Source organism: Chiloscyllium plagiosum, unplaced genomic scaffold, assembly GCF_037043375.1.
Source record: "Chiloscyllium plagiosum isolate Xiang-an unplaced genomic scaffold, Cpla_swu_hap1 HiC_scaffold_7, whole genome shotgun sequence".
NCBI lineage: Eukaryota > Metazoa > Chordata > Chondrichthyes > Orectolobiformes > Hemiscylliidae > Chiloscyllium > Chiloscyllium plagiosum.
This window is the reverse complement of record NW_028270145.1, coordinates 36,619,207-36,646,189: the sequence shown is the minus strand read 5'-3', so window position 1 is coordinate 36,646,189 and position 26,983 is coordinate 36,619,207. Positions and strand designations below refer to the sequence as shown.

Genomic DNA, 26,983 nt, shown 5'->3' with positions numbered 1-26,983 from the left:
GGGTTAGTGTAGTTTAGGTGGGCTTGGATCGGCGCAACATCGAGGGCCCAAGGGCCTGTACTGCGCTGTATTCTTCTATGTTCTATGTTCTATGATTTGGTTTATGCGAAGGTTGGTAGGGTGGAAGGTGAGCACCAGGGGCGTTCTGTCCTTGTTACGGTTGGAGGGGTGGAGTATGAGGGCGGAGGTGCGGGATGTGGACGAGATGCGTTGGAGGGCATCTTTAACCACGTGGGAAGGGAAATTGCGGTCTCTAAAGAAGGAAGCCATCTGATACCCTACAATTAAACTTAAGAGTAAATATTTTGGGTTATTGAATACAACAGGATAGTGGGGGAAGGCAGACGGTCCCCTCTTTTTCAAAGCAATTGGTTGCTGTGTTCTGTTAATTTAAATGTTTTTCATCTCAGACAGCCACTTCTGCAGGGTATAAGGTAAATTGTGAAGTTCAGGTGCCAGGGCAATAGAGGTTCCTGCTGGGGAGAGTGTCAGGCCTCAAGGGTATGTCCAGTCCCAGGGAGGTTATTGAATCCCAGGGGTGCGGTGAAGGTACCAGGGGTTTGGGGTCTGTCAGGTCTTGGGGGCTTTAGGGATCTATCTGGCCCCAGGGTGGTTTATAGTGGGGAGGGGATGCCCAGGGCAGAAAGGGGGATGTTGGATGGAGAATGGTATCAGTTCCAGTCTTTGGGAGGGAGCTGTCAGGTCTAGTGATAGTGGATTCTATATCTCACAGTGAGTGAGAAGCGTTGTGTCCTCGGTGGTGATATTGGGTCCCAGAGGGAGATGAGGTGTTGAGGGTAGAGGGTTAGTGTTTAGGTAGTTGAGGGTGTGTGTCGTAACTTGGGGGAATCAGTTGAATAGCTCCTCAGAAGTTAGACTAAATTTTCCTAGTTTTTCCTTAGTAAATGTTAAACGCAGCAGACCCTCTGGGTTTGTTAATTTAAATGGATATCTTTAGAGGATTCCAGGCATTGGGGAATTACATAGCAGGATCTTCAATTTCCCCGACAGTTCCCTTTGCTATGTCAGGGATTCTGCAGAGTCTCAGTGCAGAAATGAGTATTTGGCTATTGAAAATTCCAGGCCAAACATTTCCTGGTCAATGTCCACTTTTGCTGTGTTTTAACCCTATCCATACTTCCTAATGTTTCCTTCTATAACTAAGTTCTAATATCATTTTAAAAAAAAAAGTTCTCAGCACCACTACAGTGTGGAAACAGGCCATTTGGCCCATCGAGTTTACTCCAACCCTTTGAAGAGCATCCCATCCAGACCCACTCCATCCTTGTAACCCTGCATTTCCCATGGCTAACCCACATAGCCTGCCTATCCCTGGACATTATGGGTGATTTGGTATGACCAATCCACCTGACCTGCACATCAGAAACTGGAGCACCCAGAGGAAACCCACACAGACACGGCGAGAATGTACAAACTCCACACAGAGAGTCACCAGAGGCTGGAATCCAAACTGGGTCATTGGTGCCGTGAGTCAACAGTGAGATTCTGTGTAAAGTTCATGATTCAGTTACCCGACCCCACTGGGGCATCAACCGTACAGACAGCAGGAGTCAGCACAGATCCGGATTGTCTACTGATCGGTCATCCGCGTGCTACAGAAAGCCAAGGAGGAGTTTAACTCCCTGAACCTGGCAACACATACAAAAGTGACCATTCAGAACAGTAATAATCTGGAGGGAAAAACAAGGGGCTGGAGTTGCACAACCAACCTCAGCATCCCTGTCTGAGGAGTTGGCAGCTAAGGTTCTGGCAGTGAGATCTGAGAAAGGATTGCTCCAGGGGAGAAGGAGTGCCTGCTTACTCGGGAACCATGGGGGAACGCTGCTTGAAGGAAAGCACAGATAACGGTGACTGGAGCAGTAAAGGTCAACTGGAAGACTGTTTTCAGTCAGAAGCCAATTCATGAGTGGTCAATTGGCGTTGTACCACAAGAATACTGCCCAGAAGAAGGAACCAACCCAACTCTGTAACTCTATCGAAGGTTTAAGTTCTTTCCTCACCAAACTATCTGAAAGCTGCTTAGAAGGGTTTAACACAGTCGGAGTTTAGAACTGCTAACCTGAGTTTCAAATGCTTTGAGTCTAGCCACGTGACTTGCTACATTTCTCTCTATTTTTAATAATATTTAACCTCCACTCCTAACCTTCTGACTTGTCTGTTAGGTTTAAGTGCCAAGTTAGGGAAAAAGGGGGATTTTGGGTGAATAGTCCATGTAGTTAGTTGGTGGTTTTAAGAGTTTGCATCATTTCCATTCTTAGAATTTGTGACGTACCTTTCATTATTAATAAATAGTTATTCCTCTTTTACGTAAAATAAATGGTGTCAGAAGACTTCATAGTAAGTGTATATCAGAGGTAGTAAATTTAGGAGCAGGTCATTTGGGAGGAGCTGTGATAACTTCACAAAGTTTTCATCCCATGTTATAGGCCCATGGTTCTTCACATTGTTTGTCCATGTGGTTGATTCAGTGTCTGTAACAGCGGATAGGTCTGTGGCTGTAAGCAATCCATGAGATTCTTCGTTGACATGATGCTGGGCTCTGAATTGTGACATTTCAAAATTCACAAGGCCCGAGTCTGCTTGCAGTGGAATCAGTGACCCTGTTAAAAACCTGGGAGTTAAAATGGTAGCAGGGAAGGGCGGGGTGGGAACAACAGGGAGGTCAAACACAGCAACTCCTCAGAAACAAAAGCAGAAGTTGCTGGAAAAGCTCAGCTGGTCTGGCAGCAGTTTGTTTCAGATTTCCAGCATCCTCAGTATTTTGTCTCAGTCAGAGTCATGGCAAATAACTTCTGTCCATTCAAACAGTGTGTGCTGTATTCCAATTTTGCTTTCTGCTAACAAATAATTTAAATGAACAAAAAAATCCTAGAGGTTCCTTTATTGCTGCATCATCCTTTCTTGCCCAATTTCTGACTGAGAGCCACAACCAGACTGTTTACTCCATCTCAGTGCAGGGAATGTCCTCTCTATCACAAGTACATCAGTAAAGTTTCGTCAGAAATATTTCTAGAAATTAATCATTTATTATGTCAATGATCTTCAAGAGCTCAACCTTGTTTCCATCAAAGATTCTCAATTTCACTTTGATATGCCCCCGCCTGTTACTCAGTCTCTTTAGCCCCAGTTATTACGCCATGGAGGAGAATGTGGATGACAACTTTTCCTAGTTGGGTGGGGAGTTGTTATTCTGAGGAAGGGTCACCGGACCCAAAATGTTAGCTTTGATTTCTCTTCTCTTCTGACTTGCTTTGAAGATGTATAGTGCCAAGTGAATACTGGAATTCTGGTAATCAGACATTTTTAAATTCATTCATGGGATGTTGGTGATGCTGGCTGGGCCAGCATTTATTGCCTACCCCCAGTTGCCCAGTTCCCTCCACCGTTATGTTAGCTGAGGGTACTTGGACCAGATTGCCATTTACACACCCATCTCCTGCCTTGCCGTTTCTCCGCAAAGCTCACAAAGCAAGGAAGCTGATCCGGCTCTGTTACTAACAAGTTGGGGGTTGTACTTTCTCTGTCTGACCAAGGGGATACATGATGTCTGTGGCAGAACTCATCCTGAGCATGACTACAAAACAAAACAAAAATGTGCAGAAACAGACTGAGAAAGAAATAAGTTCAGGACTGGTGGGACCAGGGTTGGAAGGAGTATCACTTCATTCAGATAGATCATAAGTGGAAAAAGCAAAATACTGAGGATGCTGGAAATCTGGGGAAAAAAAAGCCCAGAGAATGTTGGAGAGAGGAGAGAGGAGAGGAGAGAGAAACTGAGTAAACATTTCAAGTCTGAACATAAGAAATATGAGCAGGAGTAGGACACATGGCTCTTTGAATCAGCTCCACCATTCAATAAGATCATGGCTGATCTTTTCATGGCCTCAGCTCCACTTACCCACCTCGTCACTGTATCCCTTAATTCCTTTACTGTTCAAAAAATATCTATCTTGGCATTTAAAAACATTTACTGGAGTAACATCAACTACTTCACTGGGCAGGGAATTCCATAGATTCACAACCCTCTGGGTGGAGAAGTTCCGTCTCAATTCAGTCCTAAATCTGTTCCTCTTAATTTTGAGGCTGTGCCCTCTTGTCCTAGTTTCACCTGCCTATGGAAAAATCTCCCTACTTCATAATTTTATATGCTGTTATAAGATCCCTCCTCATTCTTCTAAATTCCACTGAATATAATCCCAGTCTACTCAGTCTCTCCTCATAAAGCAACCCTCTCAACTTCAGAATCAACCTAGTGAACCTCCTCTGCGCCCCCTCCAGTGCCAGCACATCCTTTCTCAAGTAAGGAGACCAAAAATGCACACAGTACTCCAGGTGTGGCCATACCAGCACTCTGTATAGCTACAACATAATCTCCCTGCTTTTAAACTCAATCCCTTTAGCAATGAAGGACAAAATTCCATTTGCCTTCCTAATTATCTGTTGTACCTGTAGACCAACCTTCTGTGATTCATGCACAAGGACACCCAGGTCCCTCTGCATAGCAGCATGCTGCAAAGTTTTACCATTCAAGTAATAATCCTTTTTACTGTTATTCCCACCAAAATGGATGACTTCACATTTATTAACATTGTATTCCATCTGCCAGACCTTTGCCCGCTCACTTTAAAGTATCTGTTCGTCTGTAAAATTTCACAGTCCTCAGCAGACTTTGATCTGCCACTCATCTTAGTGTCATCTGCAAACTTTGATACATTACACGTGGCCCCCAGCTCCAAATCATCTATATATTATTGTGTGTGCTATGACTCTTCTGCATAGCTTGAAATGGCTCAGAAAGAGAGGGCGATAAAAAAAAGGTGGGGTGGTGGGAAAGAGAGAATCTGTAAAAAAAAAAATTAGGTTTTGATTCCGAGATCAGCATTTATTTCCAATCTTTCATTACCCTTATAGTTTGGTCGTGGGCTACCTCCTTGAATAACCTCATGATGTTTTGTACAACTGAATGCCTTGCTCAGCCACTTCAGATTCCACTTATTACTGTCAACCATGCTAGTGTGAACACGGCTCATAAATAGGTCGGGATAACAGGACATAAAGGGCATTAGTGTTAGGGTTTTAAAGATGGTCCAACATCCTTGTGCAGATTTTTACTGATACCACTATTTTACTTCCAATTTTTCTTTATGCTGCATTAATGTGGATTCGAACTCTCAATGCCTCGATTACTGACTGAGGGTTGCTGAGTCAGGTCAATGGATGAAGAGCTGTGCCAGAGAGAAATTTAATAGTGTCCTTCATTTGTCTTGAAGTTACTACTTTGAGGAGGATGTGAATGTGTTGGAAGCAGTTCAGGGAAGGTTTACTGATTTAATACCTGGAATGAGTGGATTACCTTATGAAGAAAGGCTAGACAGGCTAGTGCTGTCTCTCTGAAGTTTAGAAGAGTAAGAGGTGACTCAATTGAAGCATATAAATTTTGAAGGGGACTTGACTGAGTCAATGCTGAAAGGATGTTTCCTCTTGTGGGAAAGTCTAGACTTGGGGATCATTATTTAAAAATAAAGGATCGCTCATTTAACATAAAGGTATAGAAACATTTTTTTTCTCTCAGTTCCCTTCTTCAAAAGACAATGGTTACAGAATCTTTAAAGGCAGAGGGCGATTGATTCTTGACTGCCAAAGAGATGAAAGATAATCAGGGATATGCAAGAATGTACAGTTGAGATTAAAATCAGATCAGCTGTAATCCCGTGGATGGACAGAGCAGGCTTTGGAGGGCTGTGTGGCCTACCCATGTTCGTTGTCGTATACTTGTGTACACACCTGAACCAACACATTAGCTGTCAGTGCTGCATTGGCACCCGACCTGGCCATTTTCCTCATGATTTGTGGATGAGGAAAAGAAGGTGCAAGAGATGCAAGTCCCCCACTTGAAGAAGGCAGCAGGAACCTGATACAAAGGGGCTGCCATTCAGAATAAAATGCAACATTTTACAAGGCTGAGTGCAGCGCAGTCACACAGGAGAGACTTGCAATTCAGCACAATTTGACACGATGAAATGATCGATAAATACGTTTCCTGCAACTGACGATGTCAGCCACAGTATAAAACCACCCACACGGCAGAACAAATATCAAGATTAATTTGGTTGGAACTGCACCTGCCAAGAATCTCAAATGTCATCAAGATCTTCAAAGTGCAAAAGGAAGTGAGAAGGGGAAGGAGGGTGTTGGGGTTGGGGGGGGGGGGGGGGGGGGAAGTCACAGGGCATACTACAGAAACCTCACCAATTTCAGCAGCACACACTAAATTGATGCAATTCAAATATGCAGAGTAAAACCCCCCTTTCATTGTCCCATCAAACTTCCCAGGGCAGGGGCAGCATGGGGTTAGATACAGAGTTAAGGTTCCTCTATACTGTCCCCAACAAACACTCTCAGGTCAGGTACAGCACACGGTTAGGTACACAGTCAAACTTTCTCTATCCTTTAAACTGACAGAAAAGCTCTCCCAACTCTTTTCAACTGAAAATAACATTCCCTTAATGCAGTCCACATCAAACATGTCTGGGACAGGGACAGAACAAGGTTAGATGCAGAGTAAAATTCCCTCTAACCTTTTAAACTGAAAGTAGAGTTGGCTCTCTACTTTTAATGTGAAAGTAAAATGAAAGTAAACTCCCTTGGCAGTGTCTTTATAAAAAATCCCAGGACAAACACAACACAGGGATAGGTATAGAGTAAAGCTTCCTCTGCCCTGTCCCCCATCAAACACCCTGGGGGCAGATACAGCATGAGGTTAGATACAGAATAAAGCTCCTTCAATGGTGTCCCCCATCAAATACCCCCAGGAGAGGTACAGCATGGGATTAGATACAGGGTCTAAAGCTCCCACAACACTATCCCCATCAAACACTCCCAGGATAGGTACAGCATGGGATTAGATACATGGTCTAAAGCTCCCACAACACTATCCCCATCAAACACTCTCATGTCTATGTCACCAAATGTCTTCTGAACTCCATCTACAGGTTCGTTGATGACACCGCCATGGTAGGCCAGATATCAAACAATGACGAGACAGAATACAGGAAGGAGATGGAATGCTTGGTGTTGTGGTGCAAAGATAACAGTCTCTTCCTCAATGTCAGCAAAACTAAAGAGCTTATCATTGACTTCAGGAAGCACGGAGGAGGACACGTCCCTATCTACATCAATGGAGCTGGGGTAGACAGAGTCAAGAGCATCAAGTTCCTAGGAGTGCCGATAACCAACAATCTGTGCTGGATTTCCCATGTGGATGCGACAGTCAAGAAGGCACAGCAACACTCCTTCCTTCCTCAGGACGCTTAGGAAGTTTGGCATGTCCATAAGGAACCGCATCAACTTTTATCGATGAACCATAGAAAGCATTCTAGCTGGATGCATCACGGCTTGGTTCGCCATCTGCTCTGCCAGGACACCTATAAGAAACTACAGACAGTTATGAACACAGCCCAGACTATCATGCAAGCCAATCTCTCATCCATCGACTCCATTTACATTTCTCAATGCCATAGAAAGGCAGCCAACATCATCAAAGACTCCTCCCACCCTGGTTATAATCTCTTCTAACCTCTTCCGTCAGGCAAAAGATACAAAAGCTTAAACACATGTACCAACAGGTTCAAGAACAGCTTCTTCCCCACTGTTATCAGACTGCTGAATGGACCTCTCAAATTTCAAATCTAATGTTGATCTTGCTTTTTGTACACCTTATGTGCAGCCATAACTCTGTATGCCTTGCTCTGTTTGATCACACAATGATCTGTGTGCCCTTGTATGTTATGATCTGCCTGTACTGCAGGCAAAACAAAACCTTTCACTGAATCTAGGTACATGTGACAATAATAAATCAAATCAAATCAAATACTGTATCTTTAGACTGAATCTGTGGGTGTAACAGCACAGTGATTGTTGCTGGTGAGTAGACTGAATTAATTACCTCTAGGTTCAAACCCCATCATGCCTGCTGGGAAATTTGAATTCAAATAATTAGTCAAACCTAGCATTTACGGTACAAAAGGAGATTGTTTGGTCTTTCAGTTCAATACTATGTCTTACGAAAATAACTCTGATTCTGTAAAGTAATTCCGTCAGTTCCCATTCTTTCATCCATTCCCTCAGGCCCTTGCAAATTTATTTCCTTCAAGTGCTTGTCTAATTTTCTTATAAAATCATCAATTATCTCTGCTTCTACCCACGGAGGCAATAGGTTTGAGGTCACTACTATGTACTAGAAAACACCTTTGTCAGGTGAAATGCAGTGCTCCAAAAGCTTGTAATTTTAAATAAAAGCTGTTGGACCACCACCTGGTGTAGTGTAACTTCCGACTTTGCCCACTCCAGTCCAACACCAGCGTCTTCACATTTTGTTTAAACCAGTCATAGCTTTGTATGTCTCTCCCAGATCCACCTTCAAACCTCCTTTCTCGAAAGATAACAGCCATAGGTTTCTGTAACCTAACCCTGTAGCTAAAAGCCCTCTACCCTAGAACCATTCTGGTAAATCACTGCAATTCTCACAAACGCATTACTCCAGATCCAACATTGAATCTCAAGTGCCCTCTGAAATGGCCCAGAAAACCAAATCAACCTGCTACAAAATGCTAAGAAGAATAAAACTAGAACAGCCAACACCTGGCTAAAAACCTTTCTCCAGGGACTTGTATCAAAATTGGGAGATCTATCCATCACTGACTATCCAGGCAACAGCCTAGCATAGTCATTCTCTCAGAATCATATCTTACAGACAGTGTCCCAGACACCAACATCACCATCTGTGGGCATTCCCTATCCTATCAGCATTTCGGACCCATCAAATTTGGTGGCACAGTCATATACCTTTGGGTTGGAGTAACTCTCTGAATCCTCAATGTTAATTCCATACCCCATGAAGTTTCATGACAAGGTAACCTTCTGCTCGTTCCTATTCCTAATGAATAAATCATTCAGAGGAAGTACTGAGGGTGGTAGGGGCACAGAATGTATTCTGAGACAGGGACTTCAACATCCATCACCAGAGTAGCTCAATAGCAGCTCAATCTTGAAGGGCATATATGCCATAGTCAGTCTATTTGCTGTAAGTGCTCTGTCCATCACTATATTGAGTGGATAGCTGGAAATGTGTTGCTGGAAAAGCGCAGCAGGTCAGGCAGCATCCAGGGAACAGGAGAATCGACGTTTCGGGCATAAGCCCTTCTTCAGGAATGAGGAAAGTTTGTCCAGCAGGCTAAGATAAAAGGTAGGGAGGAGGGACTTGGGGGAGGGGCGTCGGAAATGTGATAGGTGGAAAGAGGTCAAGGTGAGGGTGATAGGTCAGACTGGGGTGGGGGCGGAGAGGTCGGGAAGAAGATCTCAGGTTAGGAAGGCGGTGCTGAATTTGATGGATTTGACTGAGACAGGGTGGGGGGAGGGGAAATGAGGAAACTGGTGAAATCCGAGTTCATCCCTTGTGGTTGGAGGGTTCCTAGCCGGAAGATGAGGCGTTCTTCCTCCAACTGTCGTTTTGTTGTGGTCTGACGATGGAGGAGTCCAAAGACCTGCATATCCTTGGTGGAGTGGGAGGGGGAATTGAAATGTTGAGCTACAGGGTGGTTGGGTTGGTTGGTCCGGGTGTCCTAGAGGTGTTCTCTGAAACGCTCCGCAAGTAGCTGGCCTGTCTCCCCAATATAGAGGAGGCCACATCGGGTGCAGAGGATGCAATAGATGATATGTGTGGAGACCGCCTTCCTAACCTGAGATCTTCTTCCCGACCTCTCCGCCCCCACCCCAGTCTGACCTATCACCCTCACCTTGACCTCTTTCCACCTATCACATTTCCGACGCCCCTCCCCCAAGTCCCTCCTCCCTACCTTTTATCTTAGCCTGCTGGACAAACTTTCCTCATTCCTGAAGAAGGGCTTATGCCCGAAACGTCGATTCTCCTGTTCCCTGGATGCTGCCTGACCTGCTGCGCTTTTCCAGCAACACATTTCCAGCTCTGATCTCCAGCATCTGCAGACCTCACTTTCTCCCCATATTGAGTGGATACATCAGTGCACAGTTCTATGGGAGACAAAACACCATCTTCACAATGAGAACAATGCCCATCAAGCTGTGTAGCACTACACTGTGCTAAATAGAGCACATTTAGATCAAGTCCGGTAGCTTTAAACTTGACTTTCATGAGGTCTGAGAATCATTATTAACAAGAAAATTATATTCCTTCCAATCCACACCTTCATGGCTTGGCATCTCTCATTCCACTTCTGCCCTCCAGTGACAGGATGACACCTGGTTCAACAAGGGACATAGCACCAGGCATATTGTAAAATGGTGCGCTCAGCTGGGGAAGCCCCCAACACCGAGTTGCATGCCATGATAAAAAACCGAAGAAGCATGCAATGGTCAGAGTTACGTGATCCTTCAATCAATGGATCAACTTAAGCTTCTGTAGTCCTGCCATGTGCAGTGTACAGTTAAACAACAGTTAGGGACACTATGGTAGCTCAACAGACAGCTGTCTGTGTAGGGTTTTCACATTCTCCCCTTGTCTGGGTGGTTTCGTCTTGGTGCTCCAGGTTCCTCCCTAAAGTTAGGTGATTTGGCCATGCTAAATTGCCCATTGTGTCTATGGATGTGCAGGCTGGGTGGATTAGTTACAGTAAATGTAGGAATACAGGGAAAGGGTGGGGCGGGGGGGTAGGGTGTGGGCAGGGGGGATCTGGCTGGGATACTGTTCAAAGGGTAGATGTGGGCTGAATGGCCTTCTTCCACATTCTATGAACTATGAACCAATTCTACGGAGACTCTCCATAAATATCCCCATCCTCCACAAGTCAGTGGCCCAACACTTCAGGGCAAAAAACCCAAGGTTGAAACATTTACAGCCATCTTTATCCTGAAATACTGAAAGGATGATCCATCTTAGCCTCCTTGGGGAAAAGCTGAAGGAACTGAATACAGTGAAGACAAGAATCCCCAAGAGTTGTGCCCCTGAACCAGCTGCATTTCTATCTAAACACTTCTATGACAGCTGAAACAGAGCATCTACCGAGCACTGTGGAAAACTCCTCTCAGAAAACAGAATGAAATCAATCCTGGCAGTCTGCTCCCACCAGCAAAGTGATGAGTGATGCCGTAGATTGTGCTATCAAGCCACACTAGCTCAGCAATAACTTGCTCATTACTTCGCGAGTTTCCTTTTTGCCAGTACCACATGGCTGTGTGATTTGGAGATGCTGGTGTTGGACTGGGGTGTACAAAGTTAAAAATCACACAATACTAGGTTATAGTCCAACAGGTTTAATCGGAAGCACTAGCTTTCTGAGCGCTGCTCCTTCACCACCTGATACATCTCGATACAGCCTTGAACCAAAGAGGTGAACTCCTGAGGTGAGGTGTGTGTGAAGTCGTCAATGCAACGGCATCGCTGACCTTAGTATGGCATCAATAATTCCTTTCAAAACTGTGGTGTGTTTGCTAGTGCTGGTGATGGGGGTATAAAGTAATATGGCAAGGGAATGGGAATGGAGTGGAGGTACAATAGTGGGTGACGTACAGACAAATGTAATAGGAAGGCCAAGTTAATCTTGCAGATGGAACATATAGAGTTAAGTTAGGACACAAAGAAAGTTAGGAAGGCATTTGTTTTCATGTAAGCAGTCTGCAAGTAAGGCAGTTGTGTAGAGAGGACTGATTGACACACAGGATAAGACGCTATTGCTATCAAAAATTTAAAAACTCTTCAAAACATCTAAATGTATTAATTATTTACCTTGGCTGTAAGAACAAAATATGAGCTCTTCTAATACGTAAGCTAAAAGCAAGGGTGGCGGACATGTGATATGCAGGAAAACATACATCCTGCTAACTCACTAACCAACCTTTATTAGTAATGCAAAAATGAGGACTGCAGATGCTGGGGATTAGAGTCAAGAGTGTGGTGCTGAAAAAGCACAGCAGGTCAGGCAGCATCCGAGGAGCAGGAGAATCGATGTTTCAGGCTAAGCCTGAAAATTTGATCCTCCTGCTCTTCGGATGCTGCCTGACCTGCTGTGCCTTTCCAGCACCACACTCTCGAACCTCTATTAGCAACCGAAAAGTTAAAAAGACAGTCATTTGGAAATAAAATAAAGTTTGTTTTTGTACTTGACTGTGTTCAGAAATCTTATGTTTGAATGTGACTTTCCTTGAGTGACTTTCTTTGTTCAGAAAAACTACATACATGGCTTTCATCTTTGTTTGAAGGAAAGAGCTGATAATATAATTACATCCAAAAACGCTTACCCCAATGCCTTAAATCCTCATTACTGACTTTCGGCGGGATGTTAGCCATGCCCCCCTACACATTAACAGCACAGAGTGGAGAGTGTCAAGCTCCAGGGAGTGGTCATCCACTACAAGCTTTCTTGGACCTTTCATGTGGACGCACTGGTAACAAAGGCCCAACAGCGTCTCTTCTTCCTCAGGCAGCTGATGCAATTTGCCGCTGTTTACCTATTATTTACTTATCTATGTTGCTTAATTCTGTGGTCTGCCTGTATTGCTCGCAAGACAAAGCTTTTCACTGTGCCTCGACACAGTAGTATATCAATTTGGTATCAATACATGTTTTAATGAAAGAGAGGCTTAGACAAGAGTAGTAACTTGATAGCATTCTTTTGATGATGTTTGTCCCCTTATAAGACAGCTGACAGATGAGCCATCACTCAAGCCTTCAGGATCATATGTAGAAAATAGGAAAATAATCCACAGATCTTTAGCTAAGATCACATGAGTGTCAAGAATGCTATTTGAATATCACTTAAACACATTGGTACCTGCTGAAATGAACAAAATCAAAGTCTAAAGGAAGAGAATTCAAATTGGAACAATTAGGATTTGGGAGTTAGGACACTGAGTGAGAAGTATCCTCAAGGTGGATCACTGGATAATTTTAATGCTACTGGATGAATGATCTGTAGGTTGGGAATTGGAGAATATCAGACTGAATTGGGGATGGAAAATCTAAGTTCATATTATTCAGAGATTATGGATAATGGATTATGGGCTATTACACTCTGTGAGAGGTAATAGAGTTTGTAAGAATACTGGAACAGAACCACACATTAGCTTCGCCATTTGTAATTAAACCATGAATGGGAGATTATTTGAGTCACTCTTTGGTGATAGGACTATGCCCAGGAGGTAAGACTAAATTGACTTCTGTCTTCTCACAGGCACTTAGCGTGTGACAAGTCATAACAAGTCAATGTAGCTGAAAGGGCGAGGCTCTTCTGAGAAAAGGCTGAATAGTCAGAGACTTGGAGATAGTAAGAACAGCAGATGCTGGAAGTCAGAGTTGATAAAATGTGGAGCTGGAAAGGCATAACAGGTCAAGCAGCCTTGGAGGAGCAAGCAAGTCAACGTTTCAGGCAGAGGTTATTGGCAACAGCTCCCCTCGTATAGTTTACGATATTGAAATGACACAGTTAGGGAGGAATCCTTAGTTTAGGAGGATCTGACCTTACATGTAGATCGACCTGGAGAAAAGGGCTGTTTTCCCTGGAGAGTGGGAGGCTGAGGGGTGACCTTATAGAGGTTTATACAATCATGAGGGGCATGGATAAAGTAAATAGATAAAGTCTTTTCCCTGGGGTGGGGGAGTCCAGAACTAGAGGGCACAGGTTTAGGGTGAGAGGGGAAAGATATAAAAGAGACCAAAGGGGCAACTTCTTCATGCAGAGGGTGGTACATGTATGGAATAAGCTGCCAGAGGAATGGTGGAGACTGGATGATGGCTGCCTGACCTGCTGCGCTTTTCCAGCAATCACATTCTTGGAACTGTACTATAGATTACCAAACAGTCAGGGAGTGACAGAAGGACAAGGATGTAGGCACATTTCAGAGAAGTGTAAAAATAATAGGGTAATGATAGTGGGGATTTCCACTTTAACTGGGATAGGCAAACTGTGAAAGGCTTAGAGGGGCCAAAATTCTTAAAATGTGTCCAAGAGAGCTTTTTAACTCTGGACCAGACCAAACCTCCTACAAATATATCAAGATAACCTAGACCGTAACTTTTATCTTATTCAAAGGCAAGTGTTATAGATGTAATTCAATTGGTCACTCTAGTCAGCTTTGAGGAAACTACATTTTATTCTTACCCCCAGTTAAAATGCAAACAAAAGAAAGAAGAATTGGCATTGCCTTTAACTCTGTTGGAAAACTTAATAGAAAAGTAGATTGTTTAACTGTGAAACAGCAACTGTTCCAACATAGTAACATCCCATGAACACTCCTTTGACAAAGGCAAAATCAGTAAAACAGATCGTCTCACACACGATTCAGGTAGCAGAAGGACAATTGGAAGAAGAGGTCCTTAATGAATACTTTGCTTCAGTATTCACTAGTGAGAGGGCAAATGTTGTTTATGAGGACTAAGTGAAACAGGCTGAATCACTCAAATAGGTTGATGTCAAGAAGGAGGATGTGCTGGAAATATTGAAAAGCATGAGGATAAATAAGTACGCTGGGCCAGGGTGGCACGGTGGCTCAGTGGTTGGCACTGCTGCCTCACAGTGCCAGGGGTCCGGATTTGATTCCAGCCTCGTTGACTTTCTGTGTGGAATTTGTACATTTTCCCCGTGACTGCATGGGTTTCCTCAGCATGCTTCAGTTTCCTCCCACAATCCAAAAAAAGATGTGCCCCTTAGGTGAATTGGCCAAGTTAAATTACCCTTAGTGTTCAGGGATGTGTAGTTTAGGTGCATTAGGTCAGTGCGGACTTGTTGGGCCAAATGGCCTGTTTCCTCACTGTCGGGATTTTATGATACCCAAGGTTACTATGGGAAGGGAGGGAAGAGATTGCTGTGCCTTTAGCAATGATCTTTGTGTCCTCACTTTTCACTAGAGTAGTACAGATGATTGGAGGGTGGCAAATGTTATCCCTTTGTTCAAGAAAGGGAATGAGAATTACAGACCAGTCAGTCTTGCGTTGGTTGTGGGCAAGTTATTGGAGGTGCTTCTGAGAGACAGGTTTTATGATTATTTGGAAAACCATAGACTGATTAGAGATGGATAGCATGGCTTTACGAGAGGCAGGTCATGCCTCACAAGACTTATTGAGTTCTTTGAGGAAATCACAAAACTCATTGATGAAGGTACAGCAGTGAGTGTGGTGTATATGGACTTTAGCAAGGTGTTTGATAAAGGTCCCCATGGTAGGCTCATTCAAAAAGTAAGGAGGCACGGGATACAAGGAAATTTGGCTGTCTGGATGTAGAATTGGCTGGCCCATAGAAGACAGAGGGTGGCAGTAGATGGAAAGTATTCAACCTGAAGCTCAGTGACCTGTAGTGTTCTGCAGGAATCTGTTCTGGGACCTCTGCTGTTTGTGATTTTTATAAATGACTTGGATGAGCAAGTGGATAGGTGGTTTAGTAAGTTTGTCGATGACACGAAGGTTGGTGGAGTTGTGGATAGTGTGGAGGGTTGTTGTAGGTTGCAACTGGACAGTGACAGGATGCAGAGCTGGGCTGAGAAGTTGCAGATGGAGTTCAACCTGGAAAAGTGTGAAGTGATTCACTTTGGAAGGTTGAATTTGAATGCAGAATACAGGGTTAAAGGCAGGATTCTTGGCAGTGTGGAGTAACAGAGGGATCTTGGGGTCCACATCCATACATCCTTCAAAGTTGCCACCCAGGTTGATAGGGTTGTTAAGAAGGCATATGGTGTTTTGGCTTTCATTAGCAGAGAGATTGAGTTTAAGAGCTGCAAGGTTATGCTGCAGTTCTATAAAGCCCTGGTTAGACCACACTTGGAATATTGGGTTCTGTTCTGGTTGCCTCATTATAGGAAGGATGTGGAAGCTTTAGAGAAGGTGCAGAGGAGATGGACTGCCTGGACTGGAGGGCATGTCTTATGAGGCAAGGTTGAGGGATCTAGGGCTTTTCTCATTGGAGCAGAGAAGGATGAGAGGTGACTTGATAGAGGTGTACAAGATGATAAGAGGCATAGATAGAGTGGATAGCCTGGAAGACCAAATGCAACACATCTGCTGGTTCCCCTTTCTCTACTCTGGTTGAGACATAGATTAGATTAGATTACAGTGTGGAAACAGGCCCTTTGGCCCAACAAGTCCTCACCGACCCGCCGAAGCGCAACCCACCCATACCCCTACCCCTACATTTACCCCTTAACTAACACTACGGGCAATTTAGCATTGCCAATTCACCTAACCTGCACATCTTTGGACTGTGGGAGGAAACCGGAGCACCCGGAGGAAACCCACGCAGACACGGGGAGAACGTGCAAACTCCACACAGTCAGTCGCCTGAGGCGGGAATTGAACCCGGGTCTCCGGCGCTGTGAGGCAGCAGTGCTAACCACTATGCACCGTGCCGCCCACATGTTCAAAACTCCTACGAGTTGGTCAGACATGATTTCCCTTTCCATAAATATTGAGTGTAAATAGTGGCCCCAGCACTGATCCCTGTGGCATCCACTAGTGATAGCTTGCCATCCTGAAAGTGATCAATTTATTCCAGTTCTCAGTTTCCTGTCACTTAGCCAGACTTCTCTCAATGCTAATATGTCACCTCCAGCACCTTAAACGTGGCACCTTATTGAATACTTTTTCAGAATCCAAATATATTGTATATATTGGTACCCCTTTATCCACCCCTTTTATTGCAGCTACAAGGACCTCTAATAAATTCATCAATTTCCTTTCCACAAAATCATTTCATTCTGCCTTAATGTATTATTATTATTGAAATGTTCCACTCCTACCTTCTTAAAGATGAATTCTAGCCTTTTCCCACAGATAGGTGGTGTGCTAGCTAGAATACAGTTTCCAGCTTTCTGTTATCCTCTTTTCTTGAATCGTAGTGTTAAATCTGTAGTTTTTAATATGCTGGAACCTTCCAGAATTTTGAAAATGAGCCATTTCACTTAAGACCCCTGTATACAAACCAACTGGTGCAGGGAACTTCTCAACCTTTAGTTTTCCCTGCATTGTTTCGCTTGTGTTATGATTGTTGTCAGTCCCTTCTGCCTCTTCTCAATCTTTCCTTGGAGAAACACTTCGTGTTTTCTGCTAAGATGTTACAAAGTAATTGCTCCAGCCATTTCCTCATTTCCAATTATTAATTCCCCACTTGTTGAAGCCCAGCAGTCTGCTTCATTCTTTCTTTCAGGTTTTCTCTCATAATCTAATTTCTCCCTCTTTTATTTCAGTCAAGCTTTTCTGGTTTCTAAAGTTTAACCAATCTTCTAGCCTGCCACCAATCTTCATAACATTGGATGCCTTTTCTTTCAATTTGATACTGTTCATAACTTTATTTGTTAACAATGGATTGTGCATCTATCTCATAGAACCTTCTATTCTCAATGGAACATGCTTTTGTTGTGCATTATGAACTATTTTCTTCAATGTTTTTCTCATGCCCTGACGGTTAACCTAATTTCCCGTTGCACATTATCATCTCTTTTATTAGACTCTTATAACTGTTTATAAATTTGGAGCACTAGTTTCAGGCACAGTTTACTCACCCTCAAAACTAAATGTGATATTCTAACACATTATTGTCAGTCTTTCCTAGATATCTACTATTAGTCATTAACTAGCATTGTCTCATTTCACATTAACAGGTCTGAAATAACCTGTTCCCTCATTGGTTCCAGAATGTATTTTACTAAGAAATAGTCCTTGAATATACTCTATGAAATCATCTTTCAGTTTATTGCTGCCAATTTGATTCATCCAGTTTGTATGAATTAAAATTGTCTATGATTTTTGCTGTACCTTTCTCACAAATCCCCAATATCTATCGATTTATACTCTGTCCTACAGTGTAGCATTTGTTAGAAGACCTATACATGGCTACCTATACATCTCTTTATCATTTCTTGTCTTAACCCAAATTGTTTCTCGATTCTGATCTTGTGAACCAAGATCATTTGTCGCTACTGCACTGAGCAATCCTTGATTAATACTTCCTTTCCTCTCATTTGGTCATTCAGATATGTTAAATGCCCTTGAATGTTCAGGTCTGAGCCCTGCTCACTTGTAACCATTTCTATTATTTATATTTTTGCTCCCAATTCATTTATTTTGTAATAGATACTTCTCATTCAGATAAAGAGCCTTAAATTCTATCTTTTCACTTATTTCTCTACTCTAACCTTAGATACCATTGTCAGATCAAAAATGCAGTAGCTAATCTGCAAGCAGCAACCTTCACAAAGAGGAATGCACTAACACCCAGATTAACTTTTTCTGTGATTTCGATCGGTGGTTAAATATTAGTCAAAAAATCGGACCTTCTTTGGGATCTCTTTGAAGTAAAATCAGGGGATCTTTTACATCAGTTGGGGACCCTTGTTAATAAGGAGAAAGTGAGGACTGCAGATGCTGGAGATCAGAGCTGAAAATGTGTTGCTGGAAAAGTGCAGCAGACCAGGCAGCATCCAAGGAACAGGAGAATCGACGTTTCGGGCATGAGCCCTTCTTCAGGATTCATTCCTGAAGAAGGGCTCATGCCCGAAGCGTCGATTCTCCTGCTCCTTGGATGCTGCCTGGCCTGCTGCGCTTTTCCAGCAACACATTTTCGACCCTTGTTAATAACTCAAACAAAAGACAAGCACCTTTGGCAATTCAGCACTCCCTCAGAACTGTACTGGGGGGTCAACTGGGATTTTGGACTGAATCCTATGAGACCTGAAACTTCTGACATTGTGAGTCCTGTTCTAGGGACAAGAGTAAGAATTAGTTACCAATGGTCCAGCAAACACTTCAGTCAAAGGCATCATAGGCTGGAGGCAGAGTAATTCTAATTTCTCCTTCATCTTTCAAAGCTCGAGTAATTTATTAGAAATGGTATGGTTTTATGAGTAGGAGAGGGTCATCTTGCTGTTTGTCTGAAATCTAATCTAGGGCAGACATGACGTGCTTTTATATACACAGAACACACACACACACACACACACACACACACACACACACACAACACACACACACACACACACACACACACACAGAACACACACACACACACACACACACAGAACACACACACACACACACACACACACACACACACACAGAACACACACACACACACACACACACAGAACACACACACACACACACACACACAGAACACACACACACACACACACACACACAGAACACACACACACACACACACACACAGAACACACACACACACACACACACACAGAACACACACACACACACACACAGAACACACACACACACACACACACACACACACACACACACACACACACACACACACACACACACACACACACACACACACACACACACACACACACACACACTGGCTCCCCCCAAGACCCAGCTTGCATGCATGAAAGATGGTTACATATCTGTGGCCATGAATGGCTGTGGTGCCTGTAGAAGTGCGTGTTCTCAATTGCCATAATGGGTGGCGGGAGAGGGCAATAGGCATGTCAAGTGCAGAACTGAACCCCTTTGAGGAACAGTCACCACTTTGCGTTTCTCATTCTAACTCCACAAGTTGCTCTCAAACCTCAACGAGCTGATGACTCATCATAATCGGCAGAAAAATAGCAGCCTGTTATTGTCAAAAGGAGGAGAATGATCTGATGTTATTCTCACAGGGAGTTCCCCCCAAGATGTAGCCACAGGTTTATCTTTCATGAAAAACATTGGTTTCTTTTCTGGTTTGATGCTTAAGTGATGGAATTCGAGAAGGTCCTGAGACAGAGTGGGTCAGGCACTGATCTTTCACCTGAACAATCTGGGCTCAAAGCCATTGTTGACCAGTGAGATGTAAGCCCCTGTCTATGACCCTCATTGCTTCTGCCTGACCGTAGTCTGACCAGTCACTGCTCAGCCTCTAGATGGCACTGACAACCTTCATCTTGGACGAACACAACTGGTTCACTGAGTGCCAGACAATGGCCCTGTCCAACAAGAGTGAGTCAAACTACTTCACCTTAACCTTCAGAAATGGTATGTTGATTCCCCAAACTCACATCCTTTTTGGAGAAGGAGATGGGCAGTGACATACTGCCTTTAGTAAATGAAGCTCCTTTGGAAATGTTTCAGGGACCACTGTGATGTCCATGTATATGCAGTCAATGACACCCTGGGCGAAGTCAAGTAGAGGATTATACTTTTGCAGGATGTTTTCACAATTGCCGTTCCTGAGCCTCTGCCTGTACTCTCTCTCTCTCTCTCTCTCTGATATGCAGGTAATACCTCCCATAACCACACCCACCACCCCCAATGTCCCGTGTTCCTCGATCTGTGTTGTTCCCCTCTGAGCTCTCCCTATGCACATCACTGTACTGATGGGTGTAACTGAAGGTCATCTCACTCTTCATCCCAGATCCAATCTAATATAGGCATCGCATGGCACCACCGAGATTCATTTCGCATTTAATGTTGTGATTGGCTACCCACCGTAGCTTCTGTCAACAAACTCTGTCCTGGTGAGAAATGTGAAGGCAGCAGTGGACGCTAGTTGTTCCAGTGTTTGCCTGACTTTTAATGAGCCAACAGATTGCAGTACAACTCATCTCCTCTTGACTTCAATAGCTTGCAAAAGTATGCGCCATGAAATTGAAATGTTGTTTAAAATAGCGGTGCAGTTAACACTTTCACATACTCCTTTTTTGACCCCATGTCACTGGAGGGAGATATGTTGCATATTCCTTGGGTAAACACAGACGTTGATGCATTGGACTTTCCTTTTCTTGCTGCTGCCACATTTGCTCTGATTCCAAGCCTCCTCTAAAACCATGTGCTCCTCCATCCTTCAACGGGTTCCTGGCCAGAACCAAAGTTCAGGAATTAGGTCAGAGAAGCAGACTGTGATATTTTAACATGTTAGAAAGCCAGCTCTTCACAACACGTTACTGACTATGAAATCAGTATACAGTAATTGGGGATGGAGAGAATCCAGAGTCAGAAGAGGAGAGCCATGACTCTGTGACTTGATCTTACTGGATTGTAGATGGAGGGAGGCTACAGAGAGGGAGAAAGGTGGGGCCATGGAAAGATTTTCAAATTCAGGAACCAATGCAAAATCCAAATCTAACTCACCAGGAAGACAGTCTGTCTCTTAATTCCTGCGATGTGGACATCACTGGCAACGAAACAGTTCTTGTCCATACCTAGGTGCCTTTGAGAAGACAAACATATGAATCAGGATAAGGAAAGAGGCCATTCAACCCTTCAAGATCTGATTATAATTTCAAATCCACATTTCTCCCTACTCTAATAGCATTTCACCCCTTGCTTAACCATCTGCTTCTGTCTGAAGGATATTCAAGGGTGGCATGGTGGGTCCGTGGTTAGCACGACAGATTCACAGCACCAGGGACCACCCTCGAGTGACTGACTTGCATGCTCTGCTAGGTTTGCTCTGGTTCCTTCCCACAGTCCAAAGACGTTCAGGTTAGGTGGATCAGCAATGCTACATTGCTCATAGTGTGGAGGGTCGTTGGTTTGTGCAAGGTTTGTGAAGGTTTGTAGCTCAGGTCAAGGTTTAGGGTGTAGGTTTGCTCGCTGAGCTGTAGGTTTGATATCCAGATGTTTCATTACCTGGCTAGGTAACATCATCAGTAGCGACTTCCAAGTGAAGCGAAGCTGTTGTCTCCTGCTTTCTATTTATAAGTACAGTTGTTCGCGGGTGGCACTTTCTCGGATGACATTCCTTTCCCATCTTTGGGCAAGTTGTAGCATGTTGCGCCCATAGTTGGTTTAGCCATGGGAAATGCAGGGTTACAGGGATAAGGTGAATCTGGGTGGGATGCTCTTCGGAGGGTCAGTATGGACCCGATGGGCTGAATAGCCTGCTTCTGCATTGTAGGGTTTCTACAACTTTGCTTCCAACTCCTTTTCCCACTCCAATCTTTAACCATCCCCCATGCCATTAGCAAGAGATTTCCAGGACTTGGACCCAGTGACACTGAAACAACAAAGCAGCATTGTGTTTGGGGAACTTGGGAACGTGGTGTCCTACACATCTGCTGCCCTTGTTCTATGATGTGACAGAGGATGTAGGTTGAGTGGTGCTGGTGAAGGAACGTTGGTGTGGTGCTGCTTTGTATCCTGTAGTTGGTTTGCATCGCAGTCATGTTATGCCACAGGATGAGTGTGAATGTTAACAACAGTGTGCAGTCAATTGTTACTTTGTCCAATGTGGTGTTCAAGCTTCTTGAGTGTTGTTGGAGCTGCACTCGATCAGGCAAGTGGGGAGTATTGCATTATTCTCCTGACTTGTGCCTTATTAAATAAAGGCATTTAACAAGGTTTGAAGACAGACTGGAAATCTAGGTTAAAAGGTAAGAGAAGCAGTGGGAAACATATTAAAAGAAACTTCTAAACTCTCAAAAAAATGTCTTCCACGGAGAATGAATTATTCCATGGGAAACATGCACAATCCATTGTTAACTATGAAGGTTAAGGGTAGTATTAAACCCAAAGAAAATGTTCAATGCTACAAATTATAATGGTAGGTCAGCACATTGTAGAAACCATCAAAGGATGATTGAAAACTAGTGAAAAACTGGATTTTGAGAGAAAGCTAGCAAGAAATAGAAAAACGGAAAGGGAAAGCTTCTATGGGGCTGTTATGAAGATGCGTTTGCTGAGAAAACAATGAGAATAACATTAGCTGGACATATTTGGTTCAACCTTTGGAAAGAAAAATTTGCAAAGCAAACAACACTGGCTACAGCGATAGAAGGAACGTGTATTTGTAAGAAACAAGCTTGGATCAAGACAACACACAGCACAAAGTAGTGAGTGAAGGGAAGGAGGAACTCAGTGAGATAGTGTGGAGGGAGGGGTGAGATAGTGCGAATGGACCGTCAAGATTGTGCGGGTGAGGTGAGATAGTGCAGGTGGTGGGGGCTCTGAGATTCACTAAGCTAGTTTTGGATTTAGCTTCTTCACTCTTCAACTCTGTGAACATGAAGAATGCTCATAGTGGTGAAGAGTGGCTCGGTGGCTCAGTTGTTAGCACTACTGCCTCACAGCACCAGGGTCTCAGGTTCGATTCCAACCTCAGGTAACTGTCTGTGCAGAGTTTTGCACATTCTCCCTGTGTCTGCGTGGGTTTCCTCCGGGTGCTCCGGTTTCCTCCCACAGTCCAAAGATGGGCAGGTCAGGTGAATTGGCCATGCTAAATTGCCCATAATGTTAGGTGCATTAGTCAGAGGGAAAAGGGGTTTGGGTGGGTTACTCTTTGGAGGGTCGGTGTAGATTAGTTGGGCTGAAGGGCCTGTTTCCACACTGTAGAGAATCTAATCTAATCTAACGGTAAGGAAGAGAGGAGAGGAGCACAATACTGTGAAATATGACACACAATAGGAAATGACTTGGGAAAAGCAGTAGCGAGTAGGGCTAAGAGCAAAATACCAAGCAACAGTTCTCCAGAATAAACTGCATGCCAATCAAGTGTCAATTGCTACCCCTTTAGCCTGCAGTTTATTGTTTCATATCCTATTAATCCTGGCCTTCATAACCTCTGTGGTTTGTGCTGCAACTTCTGTTTTGCCAGACCTTCTGCTAACGGAAAATTTTCAGGGCTTAACCATTCTCAACACCAGCTTCCTGTACCCCAAGCTTTTCCACATGGTTATGTTGAGCAGTATAGGACATTACGTAACCATTGACTGCTCTTTTTTTTATGGTCATGCAGTTAAACTGCCTAAACTGCACTAACTATTTTCACATATGGAAGTATTTTGCTCTTAATCTAAATAATGGGAGCTATCAGGGTATGAGGCATGAGTTGTCAATGAACCTTACTAAAAGTGTTGTCATTGGATAGGCAATCATTAATATTTAAGGAGCATATGCATGAATTAGAACATTCTTATCTGGCGCAAAGATAAAACAGGAAAGGTGATTCAATCATACCTTTCAAAACATATTAGGGGTAGTATTAGAAGCAAAGAGGGGGTATAAATATTGCAAGAAAAAACCATAAGCCTGAGGACTGGGAGCAGTTTAGATCTCAGCAAAAGAGGACTAAAATATTGATCAGAAAGGATAAAATAGAAAATGAGAGTAAATATGCAGGGAACATAAAAAACTGGTGGTATGATCTTCAATATGTGAATCGAAAAAGATTAGCAAAGACAAGGCAAAGGAGGACATGATGAATGGTCGGGTCCTGGGAAGCACTGAAGATTGAAAGGATCTTGCTGTGCATATACCCTGGTCCCGTAAGGTATCAGGACAGGTGTGCCTTTATTAGCTGAGGCATAGAGTTTAAAAGCAGGGAGGTTATGCTGGAAATGTGTAAAATGTTGGTTAGATAACAGCAAGAGTGTTGTGTACAGTTCTGGAATCCACATTACAAAGGAATATGATAGCACTGGAGAAGGTACAGAGGAGATTTACCAGGATGTTGCTTGGGCTGGAGAGTTTCAGGTATGAACAAAGATTGTACAGAACTTGGGGTTGTTTTCCTTGGAGCAGAGGAGATTGAGAGGGCGCATGATTGAGATGTACAAAATTATGAGGAGCATAGTTAGGCTAAACAGGAAGATACTTTTACTCCTAATGGATGGATCAATGATCAGGGACATAGATTTAAGGTAATGGGCAGAAGGTTAAGAGGAGATATAAGTAAAAGCGTTTCACCAAGATGGTGGTGGAAATGTGGAACTCACTGCCTGTAAAGGTGGTAGATCTAGAAACTGTCAGGACATTTAAAAAGTATTTAGATATGTACTTTTTAAAAAGTATTTAGATATGTACTTGCAATGGCAACGCATGCGAGACATTGGGCAAAGGCTGGAAAATGGTTGTAGAATAGTTAGGTGATTGTTTTTGACCAGCATGAGGGAGTTTTTCTGTGCTGACTATCTCTATGATGCTATCAGCACATAGAGGCATTGACTACAAGTGCAGGTATTTTAGAAATGTTGTGACTCTATGACAAACATAGGTCCTTTACAATGGGAAATGGGAATTTATAATGGGAAGCAAAGAAATAACAGATGAATTGAACACGTATTTTGATTGTGTCTTCCCTAAAAATGAAAGAAATCGTTTCCCAGAATTATTAAGGAACCAAGAGTGTCATGAGAGCAGAATTGTAGAAAATTAGCATATTAGTAAAAAATATTGCTCAAGAAATTGATGAGGTGAAAAGCTGAAAAATCTCCAGGGCCTGATAAACCACATCGCAGAGTATGAAATGAAATATGCCCAAAATATTGCATGTGTTAATGATTATCTTCCAAAATTCTATCGACTAGAAACAGCTCCTACAGACTGATGACACTGTTTTAACAGGAGTTACAGATAAACAAAAAAATTACAAACCAGTAAGTCTCACATCACTTGTGAGAAAACTGCTAGAGTTTATTATAAAAGTCGTGATAACAGAATATTTGGAAAGCATTAATAGGATTAGACAAAGCCAGCATGGGTTTATGAAAGGAAAATCATGCTTAACAAGTCTACAGGAATTTTTTTTGAGGATTTAATTAGTAGAATCAATAAGGGACAGCAAGTGGATGTGGTGTATTTGGATTTTCAGAATGATTTTGATAACCTCCCATATAAGACATTCGTGGGTAACATAAAGCATGTGGGATAGAGGATAAAGTATCGGCATAGATGGAGGATTGTTTGACAAAGAATGGAAACAGAGAGTGGGAACAACTGCTTTTCAGAGTAGCAGACAGTGACTAATATGATACCTCAAAGTTTGGTGCTTCAACCCCAGCTATTCATGATATGTGTAAATGAGCTGCTACAGGAAAAATGTTGTGAAACTTGAAAGAGTTCAGAAAAGTTTTACAAGAATGTTGTGGGACTGGAGGGTTTAAGCTACAGGGAGAGGCTGAATAGGTTGGGGCTGTTTTCCTTGGAGCCTCGGGGGCTGAGGGGTGACCTTATAGAGATTTAGGAGTAGAGTGGTGCTGGAAAAGCACTGCAGTTCAGGCAAAAGCCCTTTTGCCCGAAACATTGGATTTTCCTGCTCCTCGGATGCTGCCTGAACTGCTGTGCTTTTCCAGTACCACTCTACTCTAGAATCTGGTTTCCAGCATCTGCAGTCATTGTTTTTACCTTATAGAGGTTTATGAAACCATGAGGGACATGGATTGGATTGAACATCAAGGTCTTTTTCTCAGAGTAGGAGAGTCCAAAACCAGAAGGGATAGGTTTCAAGTGAGAGAGGAAAGATTTATATGACACATGAGAGGCAACGTTTTCACGCAGAGGGTGGTAGGCGCATGGAATGAGCTGCCAGAGGATGTGGTGGAAGCTGGTACAATTGCAACATTTAAAAGGCATCTGGATGGATAAATGAATAGGAAGGGTTTGGAGGGAGATGGGCCAGGTGCTGGCAAATGAGACTACATCAGTTTAGAATATCTGATTGGTGCACACAAGTTCAACCGAAGGGTCTGTTTCTGTGCTGTATAACTCTATAACTCAACGAATGAGAGTACCAACTGCAACATTTCCAAGTTTGCTGATGACACATAAAAACTAGATGAGATTGTGAGTTGTGAGGAGGCTTCAAGGTGATTCAGACAGGTTGAGTGAGTGGGCAAACACATGATGGATACAGTACACATGGCTAAACATGAAAAGGAGAAAGGAAGTGATATGTTAGGAAGTGTGGATGCACAAAGGGACCCGGATGTCCTTGTACACCGGTTAATGAAAATAGACAGGCAGATGCAGCAAATAATTAGGAAGGCGGCTGGTATATTTTAATTGCAAGAAGGTTTTAGTTCAGAAGTAGGGATGTCTTACTGCAGTTAAACTGAGCCTTAATGAGACCACACCTAGGGTATTGTGTGTGGTTTTGGTTTCCCTATCTAATATACTTGCCGCAGATGAAGTGACAGTGGAGGTTCACTTGATTGAAACCGGGGATCACAGGGCAGATTGTTTCGACAAGGACAGATTGGTTCGACGGGGCCTGTACTCACTTGAGTTTAG

General features: G+C 43.3%; 1 protein-coding gene across 1 annotated transcript in view; it reads right to left on the bottom strand.

Moving 5' to 3' along the window:
• Nucleotides 1-20,550: 20,550 nt before the first annotated feature.
• Nucleotides 20,551-26,983, bottom strand: part of LOC122551447 (cytotoxic T-lymphocyte protein 4-like) — a 43,709-nt gene continuing 37,276 nt past the window's right edge. The window contains exons 4-5 of the mRNA XM_087988926.1: nt 21,107-21,185; nt 20,551-20,830 (exon numbers count right to left, since the gene is read on the bottom strand). Coding sequence (XP_087845052.1) covers nt 21,147-21,185 — 39 coding nt within the window. The 3' untranslated portion in view covers nt 20,551-20,830; nt 21,107-21,146. The remainder of the gene's footprint in view (nt 20,831-21,106; nt 21,186-26,983) is intronic.